Source organism: Trachurus japonicus, chromosome 22, assembly GCF_045865225.1.
Source record: "Trachurus japonicus isolate A0001 chromosome 22, Traja_1.0".
Lineage (NCBI taxonomy): Eukaryota > Metazoa > Chordata > Actinopteri > Carangiformes > Carangidae > Trachurus > Trachurus japonicus.
This window is the reverse complement of record NC_140928.1, coordinates 11374433-11399695: the sequence shown is the minus strand read 5'-3', so window position 1 is coordinate 11399695 and position 25263 is coordinate 11374433. Positions and strand designations below refer to the sequence as shown.

The 25263-nt window shown below is 40.8% G+C and overlaps 1 protein-coding gene across 2 annotated transcripts; it reads left to right on the top strand.

The window, feature by feature from the left end:
* Nucleotides 1–19054: 19054 nt before the first annotated feature.
* LOC146963572 (uncharacterized) lies at nt 19055–22740 on the top strand. 2 transcript variants are annotated; one of them, XR_015034707.1, is made up of 6 exons: nt 19055–19158; nt 19251–19344; nt 19431–19847; nt 20498–20669; nt 20893–21020; nt 21131–22740. XR_015034707.1 is itself a non-coding variant. In XM_085767033.1 (4 exons), exons 1-4 carry the CDS (start codon nt 19746–19748, stop codon nt 21446–21448), a joined length of 720 nt encoding a protein of 239 aa, XP_085623159.1. In that variant the 5' UTR covers nt 19585–19745; the 3' UTR covers nt 21449–22740. The 2 variants fall into 2 exon arrangements, 1 of the variants encoding a protein (XP_085623159.1); XM_085767033.1 differs by lacking the exons at nt 19055–19158; nt 19251–19344 and having other exon boundaries at nt 19585–19847.
* Nucleotides 22741–25263: the final 2523 nt, after the last annotated feature.

Genomic DNA, 25263 nt, shown 5'->3' with positions numbered 1-25263 from the left:
GGAAAATTGACTTCTAAGGTGTTTTCTGCTCCTCGCCTCGTCATCGAAAAGGACCATTAAGGTTGTAGCGTCAAGGGTACAGTGAAGGAGGTTTTTGTTTTGGATCGCGGCCATGCAGCAGAGGGTTCGGGGGAGCTGGGGATTTGAATAGCATTCCATTACAGAGCACAGCAAGGCTGGTGATAAACCCAGGTTTGCCTCTGTCGTTGTTTCTCATTTTCTGTGCCGGAGCGTTATGACTTCAAAATGTGTTCTATTGGTGTTGTAAACTGTAAAAAGAAAAAAAAAGAAGAAAAAAAAGTCAGGAAAGGAGACTCATGTGAGTTTTCTTCTTTTGTTTCATATAGCTCAGGAGGTTTCCAAAATAAATGTGGTGCTGCCATGTTAAGTTTTGAATGTGAACTCCTTTCCTCCATAGCTGCACTAAATGTATTCCTCCTGAGCCACCACCAAATGCAATGATTCATATGTGTTGATTTATTCTAATGTTTTTGGTTTCCATCTGCAATATATATATATAAGTGTATAAGCAAGAAATTAGTTGGCATATTTCACAAAATTTCACATTTCTAAAAGGCTTTCATCTTCAGACTGTCACTCAAAGCTAAATGTGTTTCCCCTGAACAACTAAATGTCATCCCTGGCTCCTGACTCACATTTCTTTTATTTTGTCATTTCCCCTCACTCTCCACTTTCATTAAAAACCCACAAACGCTCAACAAACAGGAGCAGCGGGGAAAATTTCAAAATATTTTAAGGTCAGCTGTCAAAGCTTGGCACGATACTCCCCCCATAAATCTGATTTATTGTCCAAAATGTAAAAACCTGGTTATCTGGACCTTCATCAGACCTCCCTCTCACCTCTTCTTGTTCTATTTTGTTGGCTTTATCCGCTGCCAATTGCTTCCTTGGAGGTTTGAACTCATTTCATACAACTGTGCACAACTGTTAGACACTTCTTACACATTATAGCTGGATTTTACACTCTGTGGAGCAAGCCAGTCTACTACAAAATATATTTATGTACAACTCATTTGCTCTGCCAAATACAACTGGGGGAGAACAGAAGTCCAGCATGGATTACAATCTGTAGTTTGACCTTCTAATACTTCACAGAAGTCACAGGATGGAGACTGGGGTGGATGGTTGGTTAAATGAGATTTTATTTCTTTCAACTAACCCATTTCCCCTTCAACTCAAAAAATCGTGCTTTGGTTAAATATGGAAAAGGCTGAAGCTGCACTAATCATTTTTTTATATATCAAAGGAATAGTTGAACATTTGGAGTGAAAATAGATGAGAGGTTACATACCACACAGATGACCAGACGTTGAGGTTAAATATAAAGCTGGTTTAAGGTTGATACAATGAATAGACTCCTGGGGCCAGTTGCACAAAACAGTTTCTACTGTTTTCTCCTTAGTTGACGGTGTTGGAGAGAATCTCTTAAAAGGTTCATTTTCTCCAATTTATGTACCTTTAATTCACTTTTTCATTTAGGGTTTGGAAATGTCCCAGGATTTCAAAATAAAGTGCCAGTGGAAATGCACATGATTATAATTGCAGACAAGACTGAGATACATTGACCAATAATGTGCGATACGTCAACAGGACGATTAGACGTTACCCTCACCACGTCAAGTCGCTCATTGGTTAAACTAATAACTAATATTTGATCACATTACTCTCTTCAAAAAAAGCGAAATGGAAAATTGTTTCATGGATCTGTTTGGCTGTACTTTGGTTTGGCTGTATTTTGTTGTAATTGATGAATATATATATATATAGGCTCAGCGTACAAGGGTTCTGTATGTCCATCTGTCTGCAGCAGTGTGAAACCAGGGACATGGATGTTAAACTTCTAATAGTGCTGCTGTTCGCCACAGTCATTCAACAAATAAGACTTTATTTCCTGCTTAATTCCTTAATTTCTTTAATCAGATTTTGCCCAATTTTCTCTGAGTGTTTTCTTATTATTAGATTAGTCAACTGGTCTGAATCTTATAATGATGACATAGTTTTCATTCAGCAGAAATATTCATCTCAACAGTCGACATTACAGAAACACATACAGATTTTTCAGCATGAACATTTTTGCACTGTTAGTGAAATTATGTCAGATACAATTACCAAGAATGGCTCCTGATAATAAAAATAATCTGAGCAGGAATTCGATCTCACAGAGCGATGTTTGTTTATGCAAGTTATCTGCATGAACACACACAAGGGGCGCAGTCCCACAACAACAACAAGAGACAAAGATATACACCAACCAATGCCAGATTTTTACACACAAACATCAGCCTATACATCACATGTGCCAGCTTGTGCATGCAGACACACACAAACACACACACTCCCTCTCAGACACACACACACACACAGAACAGCGAATAAAGCCAATCAGTGGAGTCTGTCATGGCTGACAGTGAAGTAGAGAGCCAGTCACGGCTTTCCCTGAGGCCAGATGAAAATATATGAGATGTACACTCAAAGTTCACCCTGAAATCCCTCTCTCTCTCGCTGTCACTCCATATGACTCATCCCCCTCCCTCACCCTTTCTACCTTAGTTTCCCAGACACACCTTGATAATCAAAACACATGCACAGTACACACATCCACACACATCCACACGCACACACCTGTTCCTGAGGTGGAATCTCTGAGTAGCCACAGAGGAATCTATTGTATTTCCGGCACATCTTTCTTAGTATACCTGGAGACACTCCTGCATGCCTGAGCCCTTTTTAATATTCTCTTTCTCTTTCCCGCCTGTCTCTCCTCTCTCCATCTCCTTTATTTTATCTAATATAATAGGATAATCGTGTCAGTGACCCTGACTCTGTAAAGCCCTCTGGCGATTAGGAAGATGAAACGAAGTGGTTTACATAATTCTGTTGACCTGTCAACTTGTGTATGTGTGTGAACGTGCATGTTTGTGCATGGATTGCATATACCTGTATTTGCTTTTTAATGGTATATAATGTGTGACCTTGTGTCAAGGAGTTATCAGCGTTTTCCTGGTTAAGCCAACTTACCTGAATACAAAAGAGGTATTGGAACTGGGAATACAGGCACAGGATTCCTCCCCCCACCTCTTTCTCTCACTCTCTTTTTCTACCCTTGTCTCTCTCCATGGGTCTCTCCCTCATGGTGTGTGTGAGAATTAGCAAGGTTGTTTTTCAGTGCTGCATAGTTTCAGGCTATTATAGAAGCAATACCACCCAGGGGACGGAGGCATTATGAGTGTTGGAACAGCTAAGAGCCAAGAAACAGATGAGTTCTCCCCTGGCTGTGTCTCTATCCATGCCTCACGCTGGTCCTGGGGGCATTCAGCCTCCACAAACACACATACTGTAGAAGGCTATTCTAAGATTTGCCCTATTCCCCCACCCGGCACCTTCAAGACTAATGCTGTTTAAAAATTCCCTGGCTTGGTTCATACATGTGTGTTTTTATTTTTTTTAAACTAGAAAGTGGCCATTTGCCTGTTTCAGTGGAATTAATTGTCTAGTGGGCTCTCTGTGGGACTTCCAATCGTCCCATACAGGTTTGCTCATATGGTAGCCATGCACATACTTTTATATTTATTACCTCTGTCGAGGGGGTTGTGTTTTTACCAGCGTCTGCTTATTTGTGAGCAGGATTAAACAAAAAATACTCAGCTGAACATGAGCCACAGTGGAAACTCTTCCGTTTTGATCTTCTGGTTTGTTTATTGAGATTTCTGCCCTCACCCCTATATTACAGCAGCCGAGGGAGGTGAAATAAAACCAAAAACTGAGCTTTCAGTGGAGCCAGCAAGAACTAGTAAATAAATACAGGTATGTAGCCATCATTCTTGGCATTAATGGGTCATCTACCTGTCAATGTGATGAATAATAAAGCACAAATCACGTTTTTTGTTGAAAATGTTGGAATTACTCCAATATTAGTATTGGATTTGATACATTAGGCTACATCAAGAGTTAGCTTTTAGTTACTAGCCTTCTATTTGAAATAAAATGACATAAAACAAATAAAAATGACCTACTGTGAGATACAGGATGGAGCTATCCATTCAGACTCTGAGGCTGCGTTATCTGTTTCTTGAAGCATTTAAAGGATTGAAGCATTATGTCAATTCAAGAGTTGTTATTTTATAAAAACTCAGCCAAAAGAAATCAGTTTAGTTGTGTGCAATTTTTTGTTTGTCGCCATTTTTCCGGCTCAGGCACAGGCCCAAAGACTTCTCCATTTTTGATCTCACCAACAAAACTGTCATTGGTGTCAAATGTGTCATTAGCTCAGTTGTTTTTCAAACTAATTCCACATTTGTGTCAAAGCAGATTTACTATTATTGCCAGTTTCCAATTAACCTTGCATCACGCAGACATTCAAATCTAAGTGTGTTTTTGCTACCACTTTGATGCAGGCTGAAATCAGTAACTAATTTCAGTAACTATATAAACTACAATGTAATATTGTGCAGAAAGTCATGGTGTCAACAGGATGAATGTCTTTGACTTAAATTGATATCACCTTAATTTTTCTCTAGTGCCACCGTCAGCTCAGAATTATTATCATTCAATAACTAAATATTAGCAGATGTAATCACAAGTGTTTTGTCCTCAGCTGTGCTGTCCATTTAATACACAATACATCTGCATTCAGTCCAGTCGAATGTAATAATGACTGAAAAACTCCTATTTATCTAAAGGATCTGAGACAGTGAATAATGTCTAAAAATCAAAAAAGATATGTTATAATCTGAATTTCTAACCTCTATCATCCTTCTCATACAGAGTCAGGAAACAGCCGTCGGTGAGCACAACACCAGGCTTCAAGACGTGGGCGGTGGTTTAAAGATCAGGGCGCAGGGCAAGATTTTACTATTGTGTTTTTGAATGCAAATAAAACTCAATCTCAATACCACTGTAGCTAGGTAGGAGAGACGACTTCAGGTGAGCTGACCCTTCTAACTGGGCTGTGACTCTTTGCAATTTTTTATTCAAGGTTTGATTCACTTGAAAACCCGCAAGGACAAATTCGATTGTCAAGTCTGCCCACCCCGCAAATGACCCACGGTTTACCGCAGCTTCAAGTAACGGAGAAGTACCCACACGACGCACAAACGCCTCCTCATCTTACCATATTTTGTCATGTTTCATTTGTTTGCTCTCAGCACCAAGTACAAATGACAGCTGTGAACAACTGGCTCTCTCTCGCTCTCTCTCCCTCTCTCTCAAACTCTGTAGGCTATGAACTGGAGAGGGTATAATTTATCATGAACATGACAAATTACTTTTGGTGGTGTTGAGGACTGGATTGGTCGTGTGTGTGGTGTCTCTGTGTGTGTGTGTGTGCGTGAGAGAGAGACAGAGAGAGAGAGAGGGTGTGTGTGTGTGCGTGTGTGTGTGGTGGCACAGGTCCTATAAAATGATATGCAGCATCTTGGCTCTGCAAGGTGGGAAGGTGGGAGCAGATTTGAATTACTGTTTGTTCTTGATGTGCTGGTGTGTTAAGAACCACGTGCTGCAGCCACAGATCACAATCAGGCCTTATAGTTTGTACAAAAGTGTGTGTGTGTGTGTGTGTGTGTGTGTGTGTGTGTGTGTGTGTGTGTGTGTCCGTGTCCGTGTGAGCGCAGCTGTGCCTGTTTGTTTTGGATTTCACACAGATGCTTATCACCTCTTCTCACCTATCGTACATTGATCTTTTCCAAAACAGCCAAGTGTGGGTGTGTATGTGTGTGTGTTTTATTTTGCTGATGTCTCTTTCAATGCGGGTTGTGTTGAGCTACACAACAATCAGAAGTCACTTAGCACAAACTGGTTCTCTTCAGTGCCAACGTGAGCAGTGCTGACCAGACAGGACGACGGTGACAGTGGCCAGGCCAAAGACAGTAATAAGGGCTCTGAGACGATACGGATCTCAGCTGGCTAGTTTCACTTAGTCACTCCAGATCGTTTGTTACGGGAAGTCGGACAAGAAATTTTCCATTTAAGCCAATTTTCAAAAAATGATCTCATCATACAAAGAGGGACAATTCTTTATAGCAAAGGAACATATCTCCTGCAGTAATACTGACATTGACGTAGAACAGTACAGTATAGCAAACAGTCAATTCACATTATTCATTGCTCTCGTAATATGACTTGAGCTGAAGGGCGTGTTTATTCTGCAAAGGCGAGTTTTAAACTTTTAAACTTATTCAGAGGCTGACAGCTCATGCTGGTTGTTCACTGGATAATTAGTTTGTCCTTGATTTCGAGGATAGAGAAAACCATACCAACCCACAAAAAACAAGGTTAACGTGATTTCAGTGAAGGTCATATCAAACTACTGCTGTATTCAGTGGTTTAAACCTTATTTACACAGTTTTTCTGGAGAAAGTCCTTTTTTGGTTCATTGCTTTAAATCTTGACTTAATCTTCCATCTCCAATCAGTGTTGGTGTTTTACCCCCTTACATTACTACAATGCTTTAATACTCTTTAAATATTTAATAATATTGCACTTTCCTTCCAGGTGCTGATCTGTAAACTCTTCTATGAATATTTAAATGATTGTTAAAGTTTTTATTTATTCTAAATGTTTTTGCGGCTTTTATTGCTGTTGTTTTTGATGTTAATGTGTTTTTTTTTACTGCCACTTTTATGTAAGCTCGACACTGCAGTTTCTTTTGTCTAGAAACTTTTTAATTTATCTTTTCTCTTGCCTACAATATAAATTAGGTCTCTACCCCAATATTTCCCAATTTAAAAAAACGATTGAATTAATGAATTCCTATTCAAAATGGGCTGTTGCTGACAGGTGTTAGTTTTCTGCCCTGGCGGCTTGTTTAATATCATTAATATTTCATTGTGTGGTGTCTATTTATGTTATATTATCACAAATGAAGCCATGAAAACAACAAGAAGAAAGTCCACAGGCTCTGCCAAAGGATTCATAGGCACTGATACAATGTCAAAGATGTTTTTGTCTTGTCCTGCAGGTGTCACCACAGTAGATCATCAACTATATAAAGGTATTTTAACCACCTTTTTTTTTTTTTTTTTTTTTTTTACATCAGATTCTTGTCCTGACGCAACATGAGTTCAGCGGAGCTACAGTATGGTTCGAACACTAAATAAATCCACGGTTATGCAGAGAAATCCAGTAAACTGCAACTTCTGTCTTGTTTTTGTAGTGTTGTTGTCTTATCAGTAATGATAGCACTGTAATCACCAAAGTAATTGCTGAGATGTGGCAACACAGTGACAAGTCCGACAGGGCAAAAAAACAAAAACATGAGTAGTCAATCAGACAGGTTGTAACAAGCAAACAGGAGGCTGAATATCTGTATTTACTGATGAAGTACAAAAGTTCAGGCTCCCTGAAACTATGATAATAATCCCTCATTAAAGTGAGCGCAAGCTAGACAAACTTTAACAACAAAGTCAGTCTGTAATGATTATACCATTATCCCTCTTCTCCTCTAAATATGTTTGGGTTATCTGGAGGTTTAAAACATGTGATTATTCAGCCACTTCACCAAGAGCTGTTATAAAATGGAATGGTTTTTAGTGAGTCCTCTTCACTTGATTTTGTAGATGTGCAGATTTTGTACTGTTACAGGCATCTGAGTCTTTGTGCAGTGTAAACCGACACTGCAGAGAGGGACCTGGGTATGAATGGAGAGAGAGAGACGACATAACTGGAACATGAGCAGTCTTATACATCCACAAGCAAGTCCCACCAACAAATAAATTCTCTCTCTCTCTCTCAAACACACACACACACACACACACACACACACACACACACACAGAGACACACAACCATTTACGTGCACAAAAGGTATAAGAAACAATGTATGGAGCCAAACTCCATCAGCACCAGTCGCTTTATCACACAGGCAGGAAAAAAAACTCCAGCAGGAGGACAGGGAGAGCGGAGGAGGATCGATATTCCAATACTCCCTTGTCTGCTCCACTGGCCCCTGACGTTATCCCACATCATCGCAGCGGACACAGAGAAGACAAATGACTCCCATGTCGAGAACATGGGACTGGTGGAGGGGAGGAGGAGGGGGGGTGATGAAGGGTAGCTGTGGGCTGATGGGACACAAGATGTACAGTACGTCCCTAGCATCAGCACTGTCAGTAACAATGTCTTTCCAGACTTGACGACGCGAGTGTGCTGCAAAAATCAAAGTGACAGGAAAGAAACTGGGTGTGCTAAAATAATGGGCGAGAAGATTGGCTGCAAGACGCAGCTAAAAGCATACGACCCAGAAATGAGAAGGAAAAATAGACAAACAGAATACACTGCATGTCTTTATCAGCTGTGTACCAACGGAGACACTGCGCAAATTGCACACAAACCCTCGAGGGGGATGCATATGCACACGCGCACACATGCATCCACACACACACGGAGCGAGTCAGATCTCTTCCCTGCGGTAGGTAGATAGGTAGAAACTGCAGGTAGGTAAGTGAGGGAGGTTGGGGGCCTGCGTGTGATATGTGACAGTTCACAGAGTGACAGACTGGTTGCGAAGAAAAGGTGCAGGAAGGAGGGAAGATGGATGATGGAAAGAAACGCTCCCTTTGTACCACAAAGAGCCCTCTGTTGTTTTTGATCTGCTTTGACTTCAAAGTGCAAAAGTCTGTTTTTATTCCCGGCAGAACTCCCTCTGTTGCCTTATCACACATCTCATTTGTGGGGCTCCAGACAAACAGACAGCAGAGCGGGGTTGAGGGCCCTGCTAGATTGAGGTTTGACAAATTAGATTTTGCAATGATTGATGCTGAATCAACAGCTGAAACAAAGTCGAAACAGTGGGGGGGTGGGCTGGGAGAGAGGACGATGGGAGGATGTGGAGAAGCAGTAGGAAAAAGAGGGAAAGACAGAACTCAGACGTAACAGAAAGAAAACAGAAAAAAATGGGATCAAAGAAAAATGTCTCATGATATTTATTTGCATCTTTCATTTCACAAGAATTCATGCAGGCAGAATGGCACCCATATTTATTAACAATGTCAGATTGCTGTTGTAATTTGTGGGCCGGGACTCAGGGGCGTTATGAGTAGAACTTGCAATTAGATTTATCGAAGCTTGTGTGCTTGTGTGAGTGTGTGTGCGTGTAATTAGAAGTTATTGAAATGTGGGGTCCCTGTAGCCCAACTATTACAGCTAAATCAATATTAATCAAAAACACAAGTGAAGGAGCGGCGCATAAAAAATGCAAAGAAATAGGCAGACAGAGAAAGAAAGACAAAGTTGGGAATGAAAGGGACACAGAGAGAGAGAGATGTGAGACGGACAGATGAAAAAAGATGACAGAAGCAAAACAGTGACGAAAAATAGAAGAGAATCCAAAATGTCTGGATGCTCCCGAGATTTGTTTTGTCTCGTCACACCAGAGATAAAAAATGGTGAAATGTGTGGTTCATTCCAGTTAATTCACCATGATCAGCCGGGGCGAACACTGCTGTTGACCAGTGGGATGGAGACAGCTGACGTAGCCTATTAGCAGTGTTGCGCCATCCAGTTTTATCTAATCTGCTCTGAGAAATGGTTTGCAGACAACCATGGGATGAGACTTAATGTGTTTGTGTGTGTGTGTCTGTGTGTGTTTTAACAAACCCTTTTCAAAGTTGTCTTCCCATTAACTTGCTAATTGACAGTCAGTGATATTAATCAATAACTGAGTTCTTGCCAGCAGGTATGAGAGCTTTTATCCAGTAACTCCTCTTTGAAATAATGCACAACAGACTTGTACTTCTGCTGCTGCAGTTGCTTGAGGCTACAAGCAGAAACTATATGCGTACATTGGCAAATTTATCAAAATAAAAACTATGATGATGAAGTGATTTAGACAAAAAAGATGATTGATTGTTTGAAGCCATTTTTACAATGTGTGTTTTTTTGGTCCAATTTACCAATGGCAGTACCAAATTTCTGTTCATGCACATTTTTGGGGGGTATTATAGCCTACATCCAGTAAGCCTAATGATTATAAATTAAGGATTAGGGTTAGGTGTAAGAGTTAGGGTTAGGATTTAACCTTAAAGCAGAAGTAAGCGATATATTTGTGTATATAAGTCTTAAATAGTTATATCTTCCGACAGCAATCACTTACATAGAGTGTTTGGACTGAAACACGGGTCTGTCAGTCACTCTGCTCTGCTCTGAGCCGAGGAGAAAACATTTATCGTATCCTACAGTTTTTATCCAATGAGGAGAGAGAACGGCATGCAGGGCTGTGTGTGCAGCCAAGGGACGCCGTGAATGTGGCGACGTAGGGACGAGGACTGTTATGGTGCGTTCAAGGAAACTCGTGTTTTTCCGACCTGTGAAGTCGTACCAGTTCAGAGAATTTCTAACCAGTTCGATCTGGTGCAAGTTCACGGTTCGGAAGTTACGAGTGGCCGTTATAGTGACTTTCACAGGTAAAACAGGTCGGAAAAACACGAGTGGGTTGCCTGAAACGCTACAAAGTCGTAAGTCGTGACTTGAAGCTGTAATTTACGGTTTCAAAAGCCTGCCTGGAACGCAGCATTAGCCAAAACGACCGGACCACTTACTTCTGCTTTAAGGAATGGTCATTGTGGTCCAAGTACTGTCAAGGTCCATCGAGCATGTTGTTAGCCATCTTCACCTAGTACAGTAGGCTACTATTTATTCATATACCTCTAAGTTTAACCATTAGGGTTAGGGTTACAGTAAAAGTTCAAGTTAGCTGTAACAATAAAGAAGTCATCTACAAACATATCAAATATTCATTGATAAATGTTGAATTTCTTGGGTAGGGTTGGGGTTAGATTGGAGTAAGCATTCAAATTAACACTAGGAGTAATTTTGTGTATATAGGCTACTGTATATAATATGAACAATTGCCCTTAATGATGTCTTTTTTTTCCTTTTACATACTGTAATAGGAATATGTACAGTATAATAAAATATTTTTAAAAAGCATGACAATTTGTGTCTCTCTATTTTGTTTTTGTCTGTGTTTACTGATACAGACAACTGGAATCCCCTGTGATGAGTGAGAAGCAGAATGGGACTCGAGGACTGACAGCTGCCATGTTAAGTTGTCCGATGATGTGCAGCACTCACCAGTCGTAAACACAGGAATCTCTCCCAACATTATTCCAACTCCCGCACGTCAACTTGTCCTACGTGTGGTCTCTACATCAGAGAACCTGCACTACTTTGTGGCTTTTAGTTTTCAGGCTCCTTCCTCCTACTTTACCTGCTCCTTGCTCATATTGTACTCCTATATCTTGTTTGTGTTGTGTTGTGTTGTGTTGCTCTGCGTTGTGTTGTGTTGCATTTGTGACAGGGCCAGCATTACTGCCTGCTTTATAGGGCGGCGGACAGAGTCTCTTTGCCAAGGTCAGGCTGACAGAGTGCATTATGGGAAAGTAATTCACGAGTTTACAATAGAGTGCATTTACACACTCAGTGCGGTCTACAGGCTGAGAATGACTCATATTCAAAGGATGGTTTTCACATCAGAGCTATTGAGTTATTTCCACGAAGCACGAGAACACCTGCTCGATGGAAGTGCGTATGTGTGTACGAGTGTGCGCGCACATATGTAGATGACATTTGCTGCAACGTCTGATTAATTTTCTTATACAGCTTGGATGGGTTGTTAAAGGTGTTAGTCATTTCCTTGGGATTAAGAAGGTGGGAGGAAAACAGGAAGGGGGAGACAAGGGGAGGGCTGCAGAGGAGACAGGGATGCAGATGATCATGACTGAGCCTCAATAGTATCATACGACACAAAGAGAGGGGGAAATGTGTGTGTGTTTGTGTGTGTGTGTGTGTGTGTGTGTGTGTGTGTGTGTGTGTGTGTGTGTGTGTGTGTGTGTGTGTGTGTGTGTGTGTGTGTGAACGACAGAGAGTGAGGGAGAGAGAGAGAAAGACTTCCCCCATCTTGTTTGGAGCAATTATCTCTCTATTCCAATCAGTGTTGATGTCTGAGTATAATCGTCTGTAAACACTAAGTGCGCCTAGACCTTGTTTAATGAGACTGCCACACACACACACACACACACACACACACATACACACACTCACGCACAAAAATACTCACACAAGCCATTCATATTGTCTGATGGCAGTTAACAATAACACCAGCCTCTCTTCCCCTCTGCCTCGCCACCTCACTGCAGAGGGAGGAGAGCTAAGGGGAAGTGAATGCAGCACAGAGTAGCTCTAATAAGCCCTGAAAGTGTGAGAGGTGTGATGTAAACACACCTGAGGCTTTGTTCAAATCAACCAGTTTGATTTTTTTCTTTTTTCTTTTTTGCCAACAGGAAGTTTTGCATGATTCAAACGTTTCATATGTGCAGAATTATAATGACACAAGTAAAGAGTTTGCTGCAGCTGTAGCTCAGTTGTGTGGATAAACAACACTGTTAATCTTTTGGTATAAGGCAACGATTGTTTTTCATTATAAATTAATTATCCAAGTTCATGAGCATATTTTTATGACACTTTTAACCACATTTCACAGCTGTCATCAGCAGATTGATTTTCCTCTGTGGTCATGGCGAATATTTAGCTGTCATGTGACTTAAATGTAATATTTTATATATTTTAATTTTGGTAATGTAGTTATTTCTGTTTTTGTAACCCCTCTTTATACTTTATACTGTATAGTATTATGCATGATGCATATGTTGTAAATTAAGTTTATAGGACCATGCAGAATGACACATTTCTGTTGCTTGTTTTGAGCATCATCCTGAAAGATATTAAATCTTCACTATTTTTATTTTGTATAATAAATGAATACTCCATTCATCCTTTCCCATATTGTAAATGGCACACAGTGTTTAAAGCTACGCTGTAACGTTTTTGAACACAGGCCAAGTTAAATGAACAGGTTCCTGCGTTGTTTGTCTCTCATGTTCCACCCACACATGCCTGAAGATGCCCATGCATACCACAGACACACATCTGTGTCATTTCTGCAAAGCATTATCATCACTGGCGGTGGTAATATACCATAAAAGGCAGTAATGTGTCAGTAATAGAGGTGAAGAAGAAGGATGGTGTAAACAATGCAGGATCTGAAGAGAGGCTTTAGAAAGCGTTGTCATTTGCTACAGAATTAAGCCCGCTGCGTTCTGGTGAGAGATGTTAAATGTAAACAAAGCCATGATTGTTTGCAACAAAGACTCCACAGGTGCCTCAAAAAAAGACGTAATTTACCCTCTGTTCCTTCGGGGGAAGAAGATGCTCAGAAACACTGGCTCATCTGTGCAGCAATTGAAAAATAAATGTTTTCTCCATCTGCATCAGTCGCCACAGTTTCCATTAAATGACAGGTCACCTGCCCTGCTGGAAACCTAAACACAGGCTTTACATTTTTGCAATGATGACATGGGCTGTAAAGGTTCAGCTGTGTTTGTGTTTTACAGTCAGTCAAGGCCCAACAACCCAATCCACTTGCCATGGTCTCAGTCTTCTCGGCTCATGAGCAAACCATGCATCCTTGTGACAGCCAAACCCATGGGCATACTGCCTCTGAGTAGGTAGGCTCAGAGACATGGAGAGCAGTCATGTGTTCATCCCCAACATATGGCAGCAGAGCGGAGCGGAGCGCCCAAGTGTTCCTCCCTTGTGTCTCTCAAACCCTCTCATCTGCTGTTTCTAAAAACTCTGCAGCAGAACAATATATTTTGTATAAAACAGATGTCTTTCGTAAGATGATTACCTTAGTGTGGATCTGGGTTACTGATCCTGTGCTCCACACACGTACGTAGCCTGTAATACCTCTGTGCTGGCAGTGCGTCACCAGTCAGTGACAGGTGAACAAGGTGTACAAAAGAGCTGTTATATGTGATGGTGTGGGCAGGTAAAACATGAGGGCAACCCCCCACCACACACACACACACACACACACACATGCTTTCGTACACTCTCAAGTAGCATATGTAACACTGTGTCCCAGTTCAGCGGCTGCATCCTTCTGAGGCGGCATTTGAAGGCCGATTTCATCACAGCGTTGCAACAAAGCCTGTCCCAATTCGAAGGCTTCCACAAATGCGCAGCCGACGAATCCGGCTTTCTTGTGCCTGTTCTGGGAGGACGCACCGCAGCTATCCTTCATGGTCTCCTGTATCCCAAGATTCTTAGCACACCGTTATCATTAGCCACCTACCATGCTAGCTATCAGCACACTGAGAACACACTGAGACACTTCGAGGTGTGGTCGCCCGCTAGGTGGTCAAGAAGCTGAGTAGCCGTTGGAAGTGTAAAAAAGACGCCACTTTCAAATGATGTTTGGACGTTGATTGCATTCGGGTGCCATCTGGAAATGCTCCGAAGACCGGACCGTCCCATTTATCTACAGTTAACGCAGCCATTGGAGGGGCCTCTGAAGCTGGGATACAGCTACAATCTGTACACCATCAAACTCTTGAATGGTTCCTCTTTGGTGCAAGAAAAGAAAACACATAATTTAGAAACCTTTTAACACTGCTGTCGGTTTGAACGGTGACACTCTGGCATTACCTCTATAATTAAGCACATTAACTCTGATGTGAAATGATATCTGTGCTGTTTAAGCACTGTCTTTCATCTTGATTTGAGTGTTTGCACATGAACACAACATTATATAGGCTACAGTACATATCACACACTGACTTTGCCAACTTTCAAGGACGGTCCACTGCTGCACCCCGTTGTCATAATCAAAGTCCCACAAAGTTCAAAGTCAGCACTTTCATCTCAGGCATTGTTTCATGTTGAATGTGCTGCGATACACAGCAAGATAGTTACAGTATAGGAGCTAGACCCCTCCAACAGGCTGCTGCCAACTTATCCAGGTACAGTGGTCATCACAAACCACACACCTGAAACACAGCAGTAAAGGACATTTGTCACATGCTACTCACCATTTACATATACTGCTATAATGACACCTGGGATGATAGTTATGTCAATTTGTTCCTGCCTCTTATTTCCACACTGATCTCCCACAGACATACGTAACATGTTACCACCACCACCTACTGCACACTGAGTGTAAGCTGCTCCCATCTGGTCGTAGATGCATTAGATACATCACGTCAAGATGTATGACTGTCTGATTCTTGGGTCAATAGTTGAGTGTGTGATTATAGTAGTATTAGATGCTTGTGGAAAAGTGCCCATCAGGGATAACAATGATTACTTTGACCTGAACGCTGACCATTTAATGTGCTTTTTCTTTTTTAGCATTAACTTGAAAAGAACTCTGTTGATGTTGTATCAATTATGGTAGTTGTAGAAGTAAATAAACAGAGGAAGGTGATAACAATTCTAGGGGCCCACAGCCCAATAGAGCCCTCAAAAAAACACACACAAACTCTATTAGCTAATGTAGCACAGACAGGTTACTAGTGCTTGCTGAAAGAACAGACATAAATCTGGTTACCAGGAACAAGTGGAGAGAGAGAGGCTGGGAGCACAGCCAGCAGACAAAGAGCATAGAATATAAGAGCTGAGAGCAACATTAAAGGATAATTCCGGTCATTTTTAACCCCTAAATCGTTGTACTGATGGTTGTACTGATGGTCACCCATCACCCAAACGCAACATCAATTTTAGTTGCGTTTTTTGCTCCCCCCAACGGGAGCAAAAAACGCAACTAAAATTGATGTAGGCAAACAGGAGTTAGACCATGGCTCGACGGCGATAGCGACAACGCTAAACTATGGGGGCAATTCTTTCAACCACAACAAACACTCAGAAAACAATCAATGGTACATGACTCGAATCCTTACGACACTGAACTCATATAGTGTACAGTAAACAGTACACAGTAAAAAATGGGGTGTCAATATTTCAGAGTCAACCTATTTTAACCTAGAAAGAGTATTTACAACTATATGGAGAGTAAACCCACTCTAGAGTAGTAGTTAAAAGTCAGTGTAAAATCCCGCAGACATGCAGTGTAACTTTAACTCCACGGAGAGTAGAGTTAAAAATCAGTGTAAAATCCCGCAGACATGCAGTGTAACTTTAACTCCACGGAGAGTAGAGTTAAAAATCAGTGTAAAATCCTGCAGACATGCAGTGTAACTTTAACTCCACGGAGTGACAAATCCGCGCCAGTCGGTCGTGACGTCTTGAACACTCTGGCGGCACATTGACGGTTAGTCTGGAGCAGTCAGGTCTGGAGTCCTACCTGGGTCGGTAAGTAACATTATGAACGTTTAATAATTGTTTTCCATCTCAACACGGTTTTATCGGTTCATAAATGTAGATTGAGGACATGTTGCTCATTCCTCTGTTGAATGGCTGTCGAGTAGCTACACGTCCCATACAATATCAACTTGCTAGCAGTTCAGAAGTTCGACATTTCTCGTTAATTAAGCTGCACCATTAACTGCGTGTCTTTTTCTTCAATGTTGGTACACACAAAGACATGCTGCCTGTCTTATGGTAAAGTTTTATGTTATTGTTTACTAGTATGCTAATCGTTAAGCTAACCGCGAATTAGCTTGAAGCTAAGAAGTAGCTACACCACGGCATAGCCCCCTTCCCCCTCCCTCTCCCCCTCCCGACATGTGGCCTCAATACTCGACGACTCAAACGGTCAGTTGGTCGGTTTGCCATTTTCTGAATTGGCCAAAGTGGTGCCTTAAAAAATTACACAAAGACAGTGAAGTTGCACATGCCAGTTAGCCTACTGTACTGTTCCTAGCTCTCACTAAGGAATAAAGTTGTTAAGTTGTGCTTGTCCGTGTCCGGTTCCATTCACCCTGTTTATTTCTCCATAACGACCAGCTCACTGTGTGAAATTAATAATATGAGACACAATGTTTATAAAAATAGGACTTAATGTTTTAGAAATGGATATTTTAAGCATACATTGGCATAGTATAAGTCCAGTCTCCTTTCCTCTGTGCTCCAGAATGCAGCATTAATTCAATAGATATGTGTAATAAATATTTTTGATTTGTTAATTAACTCAACTATGGCCACTTTGCCTTGTTGTTCACAGTAATCAAGCAGATGTAAGTGTAAAGCGTGGACCGTGGTAAGTAGGCTCAGGTTATGAAACATGGAACAATGTAAGCACGTTAATGGGTAACTCTTTGTTCAACTGTTTTTTTGTTTTTACCTTTGTTTATTTTAATAGAATATGCTGCTCCGTGTGTCATTTGGTGGGGAGCAGAAGTATGTCAGGCTGTCTGACCTAACATTGGATGCCTTCATGAAAGAAGGTGAGTACATCAGGATAACACAATATCACAACCTTTTACTTAGTTAATACACCTAATTCACCATAAAACATTCCTCTGACTTGATAACTGTTTCTGCTGTGCCTTTAAATGCATGGAATAACCTACTGACTTAAGTTTTCAACTCAACAGCATTTTGTGAAGACATGAGGCTCACTCCACTTATGATTTTGATTCTCATCAAAAGGAAATGGTCTTGTAACTGTAACATAATTTTCCCTTTCCTTCCTTTACTTCAGTGTGCCAAAAATTTAACATACCAGAATGTAGGCAGCCAGATATGAAGGTATTTGACCAATCTGACACAGAAGTTGATGGAGAGGTCTTTGAAGAATTAGTGAAGGAGTCACCTGGAACCTTCCGAGTCATGTTGAGCAATGAAGAACTTGGTAATTACTGACCATTCACAAATGTGTTCATATTAAACTTTTGGTTTAAGGTTTGGATGGGAGTAATAACATTTCTATTTAATATGCGTCTGTTTTGTTTATATTCCTTAATGCACAGATGCTTCTCTGTCATCATCATCATCATGCTCAGCAGCATCTGAAGATACCATCATTCTGAACTTCACGATGGTTGACCCTCCTGAAGAAGCAGCCGCTGCAGAAGGAAGTCAACATAAAAGGCCATGCCACATAAACTTAAGGCGGGTTTACACTGCACGACTATTCGTCTGTTCACATCTCAAACTGCACGAGCTTCCCTCTTCAGTCTTACGTCTCAGATCAGTCTCAGACCCCCACTAATTGCACGTCGTTCTACGATTGCGCTCCACCACGATTACCCTGCGATGCCGCTGAGATTTGTGCTGCTCTATAATTGCTCGATTGTAAACATCAAATTGACATTGGTTCCTGATATTGGTTCCTATAGCAGAGTCCATGTGGAAGATCAGACCGACAAACACACACACAGACAGCGCGCATCACCTCCAAGCCCGGTGCTGCAGAGAGAGAGAGAGAGAGAGAGAGAGAGCGACGCTCTCCAGCCAGCTGACGTGTAGTTCACCTGCAGCTGTCAGAGGAGCCTCACTAGTTCTCTCTCTCGCCTGCACTTTGTTTAAAAATTCAGCTGATCAGCAGCCAGAGCACAGTGGAAGTGGCTGGTGTAGGCTCGCTATTTTATACTGTAACGGCAAGAAAAAATAATCGTCCTCAATTGCTGATTGATAGTGTGTGTACATTTGTCGGGCTGATCTTCCATCACGGACTGCGCTGCATTACTGATCATCACCCGGTCACCCTGTCTCTCTACAGCTGTGGTCTAACTTCAGCTGGTCACTCCCCTGTCCCTCCTCTCTCTGTCTGCCCGTTCTAACTCCATCTGACGAGGTTCAGCATCACACTCAGGTTCATAAAGGCTCTGTGCTCTGTGCTAAAACAATCTGTCATGGTAAAAACTTGTCGTATGTGCAGAATCGTGACGTAGGACCCCATACATTGTCCGTCACGACGAGAAATTTTCTGGCATGTCAGAAAATAATCGGGAGGTCGGCGACTCGTCTTTAGGACGTCGGGACGTGACGCAGAGCCTCACTAACCATACGTCCCGATTATGCTCACGACCCCGCGATCCCTCTAAGATTATGCAAATTAGGCTGCGACTCGTCTGGGACGAGAAAATCGTGGCAAAATCGTACAGTGTAAACCCGCCTTTAGAGGCAAAAGAGGTGGGTAGTGGACATTGTTAAATTTAATCTGGATTTTATTTTATTTGATGGGTAGTGTTTTTCTGTTATAATTTCCCCATTGTACATATGATTTAAACACTTCTGACTGTATATTTTGTTTCCATTTAAGTTGATTGAAAAAATCCTCACAATAAAGCCTGGGGGCGAACACATCATGCAAGAGTATGCAAAAACCAAATCCCTGAAAGATGCCACCAGAAGACAGATGATAAACATACTTGCTGCTGAGATGACACAAACACATGGGTAAGAATAGGCTCTAAAGAAACATTGTTAATATTGGATTGTTTTTAATTGAGTCTAATTGAGTGATTGTCATCATTGAATTCATACACTAGGACATCCCCCCCTAAAAATGTCAGGGTGATGTACGCACAGGGGATAGTTGCTCTGTTTCCATATCTGGAGGACCCATATTCACAACATGGATATGTAAGTAAAAGGGTTCTTACAACACACTTAATTGCCATTAGAAATGTTGATAGCATAGTCAGTCTGCATTTTTTTTAATTACACAGGAACATTACTACGACCCAGAGAGTGGTTCTGGATACCTTGCATGGCGGTTGAAGACCATTCAAAGAAAAGCTGCAGAGGAAAGAGGTGCCCCTGCTAGTAGATCTCCCAAGAGTAAGTATACTTATCAGTTACATATGATGTTGATGAATTGTGTAGGCAGGAGTCAATAAAATTGTGTTTTGTCTCAAGGTGGTGGGCCAGGCCATGGTCAACCCAGACCCTTCACTGCTGACAAAGTGTTATCGGATGAGGAAGTGGAAGCAGCTATTGCTGTTTTGAAACACTCTGCTGATGAAGACACTGTCCGTGAGAAGATGAAAGCTACCTTCATTTATCGTCATTCAATGATCAACGATGAAAAGGGAGCAGCAGATGTCTTCTCAATCTTCCCACGGTTTCTCGATACACCAGGACTGGTAAGTCCACATCTACATCTTCATAAGATGAATCAATGAAATATCCCATACAGCATGTGTTATGGGTACCGGTTGCAGATTCCTGTTAACAGTTGTGTCTGTGAACTGAGAAAATGTCTTACTAATGGCAGGACATGGCTACTTCAGTCGAGTTCTCACACACATTATCTATGCCATGACACAACATAAAACAGAAACATAAATCATAATGCTAGTTTTGCCTGCACTACACAGTAACTAAATGTATCGCCACCATCGCATTTTACATAACAGCGTCAAATCTATTTACTTGTGCCATATAAAAAGAATGTTTACTTAACAAAAGGTCTAACTAAAGGACTAAAGGTCACCATAACACAGAGACTGACCTGAAAAAATTGGAAAGAAGTCACCATTTGCTGGACACGGCTGCTTCAGTCAAGTTCTTACACACACGAAAATCCAGGATGAACTGCCTGAAAATCTCTGCCTCTGGGGCGGTTCCTGGCCTTCTACTGCCCCCTATTGTTCAAAATGGGGAAGGCTCAAAACTATGTTCTCGCAAAAACAGAAAATAATTTAAGTCCACAAATGTGGGCGCACATAGTGGGCATCATACATGCAGTGTCTCTCATCTCAACTTTCTTTGCACTTTGTTTTTTGTATTACAGATAGAACAAGATTTCAGGCTGCTGTTTGATGAAGTGACGGCAAACAAATTTTTGGAAAAGTGGCCCACCAGTCTCAAAGCAAAAGTAATCACAGAGTGCCATGGACTTGTACCGAGCACAGAGCTCCTAGATTTGATGAGGAATGCTGAGTCAACAGTTGTGGTTGAGAATGGTAAGACAGGGACTGTTTGTAATTCTGCCAGTTCAACGTACATGTAGCATAGATATTTCATATTTTATATATCTTATACACTGTCTTTTTTTATTTTATGATTTTTGGAAACAGGCACAATAACACACTTGACTATGCATTGTACTGTACAGTAATATCGATGATATAATGAATTATAACCTATCATTATCTTAATGCTAACCTGATGTTTGTTGCCATTTAGGCTGGGACAGTGACATGTCCGCCATCTTGCTGCTCCTTCATCTCCTGCCACCATCTGCCCAGGGTAGGAAGAGGCCAGGGAAGATGTCTGCAAGTCAGGCTGTGGAACACCTCATCAAATTCATAAAAGTATGCTGGACAGTTGTTTGTCATATGCTTTTCATCACTTCAGTTTCATGTACAGTGATCTATTGCGAGAGACTGGTCACTAAATATTGCTGTTTAACGTTTGATTGTAGGCTGGAACCAGTGTACAGCAGCATCTCAACAACATCAGCCAAAGCAGCCAGCCTTACCTCCTCGCTCAGGGGCCTACGAGAAGCAGCATCCACACCTTCTTTATTGTCATCGACAAGTATGCACTACCATGTAAGGCAACAGGTTCAGTGGGAGCCCTTGACGAACTCTTTAAGGCCCATTACATCTTTGGTACCTCCTACAGTCCTTCCCTTGCTAACTTTTTCACTTTTCTGCAAACAACTATCTACAACATTGACGTTGGGGAAACAAGGGAAACTCCCAGAGTTGCTGAACTGCGAGCAAGAATGATGCATTAGTGTCTGCTTAGATTAAACAATGAGGTGTTTTCTCTGCAGAAGTGACCATGGCAGTCCAAACAGCCTTATAAAGCACCTTAAGGTAATGCATGGTCTCTGTACTGGCCGTACTCTTCATCTTAAATGTGGCCAAGTAGGATGCCCACGTTCTTTTGGTAGCTTTTCTGGCTTTAGAAAACACCTGAACAAGTGCCACGTAAGCGATTCAGTTGATTCTGTAGGAGAAGGTGGTTTTTCACCAGACCAAAGTGTTCTTGATACAAATAATGCCACTGATGTTGATGTGTTGTCTGACCATGTAGAAGCAGAGTCTACATTATCTGCAGAAGACCTTGTAAATAGTTGTGCATCTGTCATTTCTGATTTAAAGGCAGCAGGTGTAGGCCAAAGTGTGGTAAACTCTGTTGTGATTTCCATGGAAGAGATTGTTCAAGATATTCAGCAGCATGCTAAAGAAACTGTTGTTCAGCATGTATTCAGTGATGAAAGAGAAAGTGTAACATGCAAGAAAGTTGAAGCATGTTTTGATGGGTTGGAGAATCCTTTCACAATTCTTAATTCAGAATACAAGCGATCCAAATTTTTATCCAGCAAGTGGGAAACTGTAGAACCAGTTGAATGTGTAATTGGCTCCAGATTTGACACAAGACGAAATAAAGAGACTGGGACATATGATCAGATAGTTGTTCAAGATAAATTCATGTATGTTCCAATTTTATCTACATTGGAGTCGATATTTAAAAGTAAGTATGTTGCAGAAATGTTGAAAAAATCAGACACTGATGACTCGAGACTAAGAGATATTTGTGATGGATCTTTTTTCAAGACTCACCCTCTGTTTTCAACTGAAAAGCAAACAGTGCAGATACAAATGTTTTACGATGACTTCGAGGTTGCAAATCCTCTCGGTTCCAAGCGAGGTATTCATAAACTAGGTGCAATATATTTTACCCTAAGAAACTTCTCTCCAAAATGGAATTCATTTTTGGCCAACATACACCTGTGTGCCCTTTTTCATGCACAAGATCTTAAACGGTACGGTTTTAGTGAAGTTCTTGCTCCTGTTGTTCGAGACATTAAAGTTTTAGAGAAAGATGGTATTGAGATTCCCCTATACGGTGGTCGTGTTCGTGGCAGTGTGGTACAGGTAACTGGTGATAATTTAGGCATACATAGCTTGTTTGGTCTGGTGGAGTCGTTCAGTGCAAGGTACTGTTGCAGATTTTGTTTAGCTGAAAAAGGTGACTTTCAAACAGAATTCTCAGAGGAGTCTTCAAAAATTGTGTTGCGCACAAAAGACACCCACACAGCTCACTGTCAAGAAATGACTGATAATCCATCTCTCCCATATGTTTTTGGTGTGAAGAGGTCAAGCTTATTGAATTCACTGACATATTTTCACACTACTGAGAACTTCTCAGTTGATGTGATGCATGACATTTTGGAGGGAGTGGCCCAGTACGAATTGAAGCTGTTGTTTTTGTATTTTAAAGAACAACATGTTACACTGGAGGAGCTGAATTCAAGAATACAAAGTTTTGATTATGGATTCATGGAGAGAAACAATAGGCCAGTGGCAGTGAATTTAGGTGGAGAGTCTAATGATCTGGGACTGAATGCGGTTCAGTCATGGTGCTTATTGAGAAATACTCCACTCCTCTTTGGAGATTTGGTAACTCCTACTGACCAACATTGGGGCCTACTTCTTTTATTACTACAAATAATAAACATTGTCTTTTCTGCCATGGTATCTCAAGGAATGTGTGTATATTTAAAACATTTGATTGTGGAACACCACAAACTGTTCAAGATGTTGTATCCCCAGAAAAACCTTTTACCAAAGCACCATTTTCTTATACATTATCCCCGCTGCATCCAGAAAATAGGACCTGTACTTCATAGTTGGTGCATGCGCTATGAAGGCAAGCATAATTTTTTTAAGAGACAGCTCAAGTCATTTAAAAATATCACCAAAACGCTGGCCAAAAAACACCAGCATCATATGGCATGTATTTGGCGATCTTCAACAACTTTTAGTCGGTTAGACATTGGTCCTGGAAAAATGGTGTCTTTAGAAATGGTAAAAGGTGGTTCTGAAATTGTCGAGGCAATGCAAGTGTCCTCCAGTGTTCAAGTTATGAAAGTGAATTGGGCTAAACACAATGGTTTTATTTACCGCAAACATTTGGTTATTTGTGGTGCAGTTGAATGTGAAATGCCTCTCTTTTACCAGATTGAGTCTGTCCTGATAATTCATGAAAAACTGTTGCTGCTCACTTTGCCTTTATTTACTGTAAGTTTTCAAGAACATTTCCATGCGTATGAAGTAATAAGGAGAAAGCAAGATTTTGTTGTCTTTCATGTTGACAAACTGCCTTATCCCAGGCCTTTTGACATACAGATGTCCTATGGAGTGAATGACACAGCTCTTTTTGTTGTTCCATATTGCTTCATCTGGTGAGCATTAAAGGAAGTTGTGACTGTAACCTTAATTGTTTGTGTTTTATTTCTACAGTATTTGATTATTAGTTTATTATTGTTTAGATCAAAGCAGTTCAGTAGTATAGTACATATCACCTAGATATAATAAAATTAAAAAGTAACACTGTGGAGAAATAAAAATGAAATATTACACATTATAGTGTCATTTTAAGAACCACATTTGGAGTAAAATTAGCTCTATAAAGTGTAATCATAATACTCTGAACAGTGTGAACAAACCTCAGTGTTAAATATTTTTACACATTTCATTGTTAATTTTGACACAGAATTGAGTAGAATTAACTCTATAAAGTGTAATCATAATACTCTGAACAGTGTGAACAAACCTCAGTGTTAAATATTTTTACACATTTCATTGTTAATTTTGACACAGAATTGAGTAGAATTAACACTGAAAATTTGACACTGGCCATTGAGTCAATTTTACTCTATTTTTGAGTGGGACCAAATGTTATCTGAAATGGAGTTAAATTCAACTCTATAAGAGTTAAATTGACACTTTGTTTTTTACTGTGTATAAACTTTGTGTTTTTGCATGTAATCACTCACCTCAGATAGCCGAACTCTGAAACGTCCTGGAAAGACATTACTATCCGATCGCAGAGCGCCTGCTCTCCCCGCCACAGAGACAAACACTTTTTCCTTGTTGTGATGATTTCTTTACAAAAATAAACGGTCCAGCAGTGCAGTGGTAATGTCCAAAATATCTCCGACTGTTTATTTAAGATCTGGGCTAGGCAGCTGGGTTGCCATAAAAATAAAATGCACTGCACCTTACCCATTCAATACAGGATACTCACCCTCTAATGCTACACTACATTTTCTGTGCCTGAAATGGCAGTAGAAACAAGAAAACCAAAACTTTCATGAGACATAGTTTAGATGTATTAAATCAAAATGACAGGTGAGGTGCTGTTACTGTCACTCACTGTCATCTTTGCCCTGGTTGAAATGAAGAAAAAATGATATACTATGTATTTATTAGGGTGCCCAGAATTATTAGAGATGGACCTGCAGAATGGTAGCGAACAATTGTTGTATGTTTTACTGTGAAAATTCTGGCAGTGCTTCCTTCCCCCGTCCCAGGTGTTTATCGTACATATAGTGCTGTGCAAAGATCAAGTCGGGATTACATCTACTTAAAATGTCAATTTCAATTTGGTGTCTGTACCAAACAATCTGTTTGTTAAATGCCCTATTTCAAAAGTTTATACAAGAACAAGATAAACTATTTGATTTGTGCACTATGTATACCATTCAATAAGTGTTTGATTTCTCTCTTATGTTTTCATTACATGTGTTTTTCTTGGATT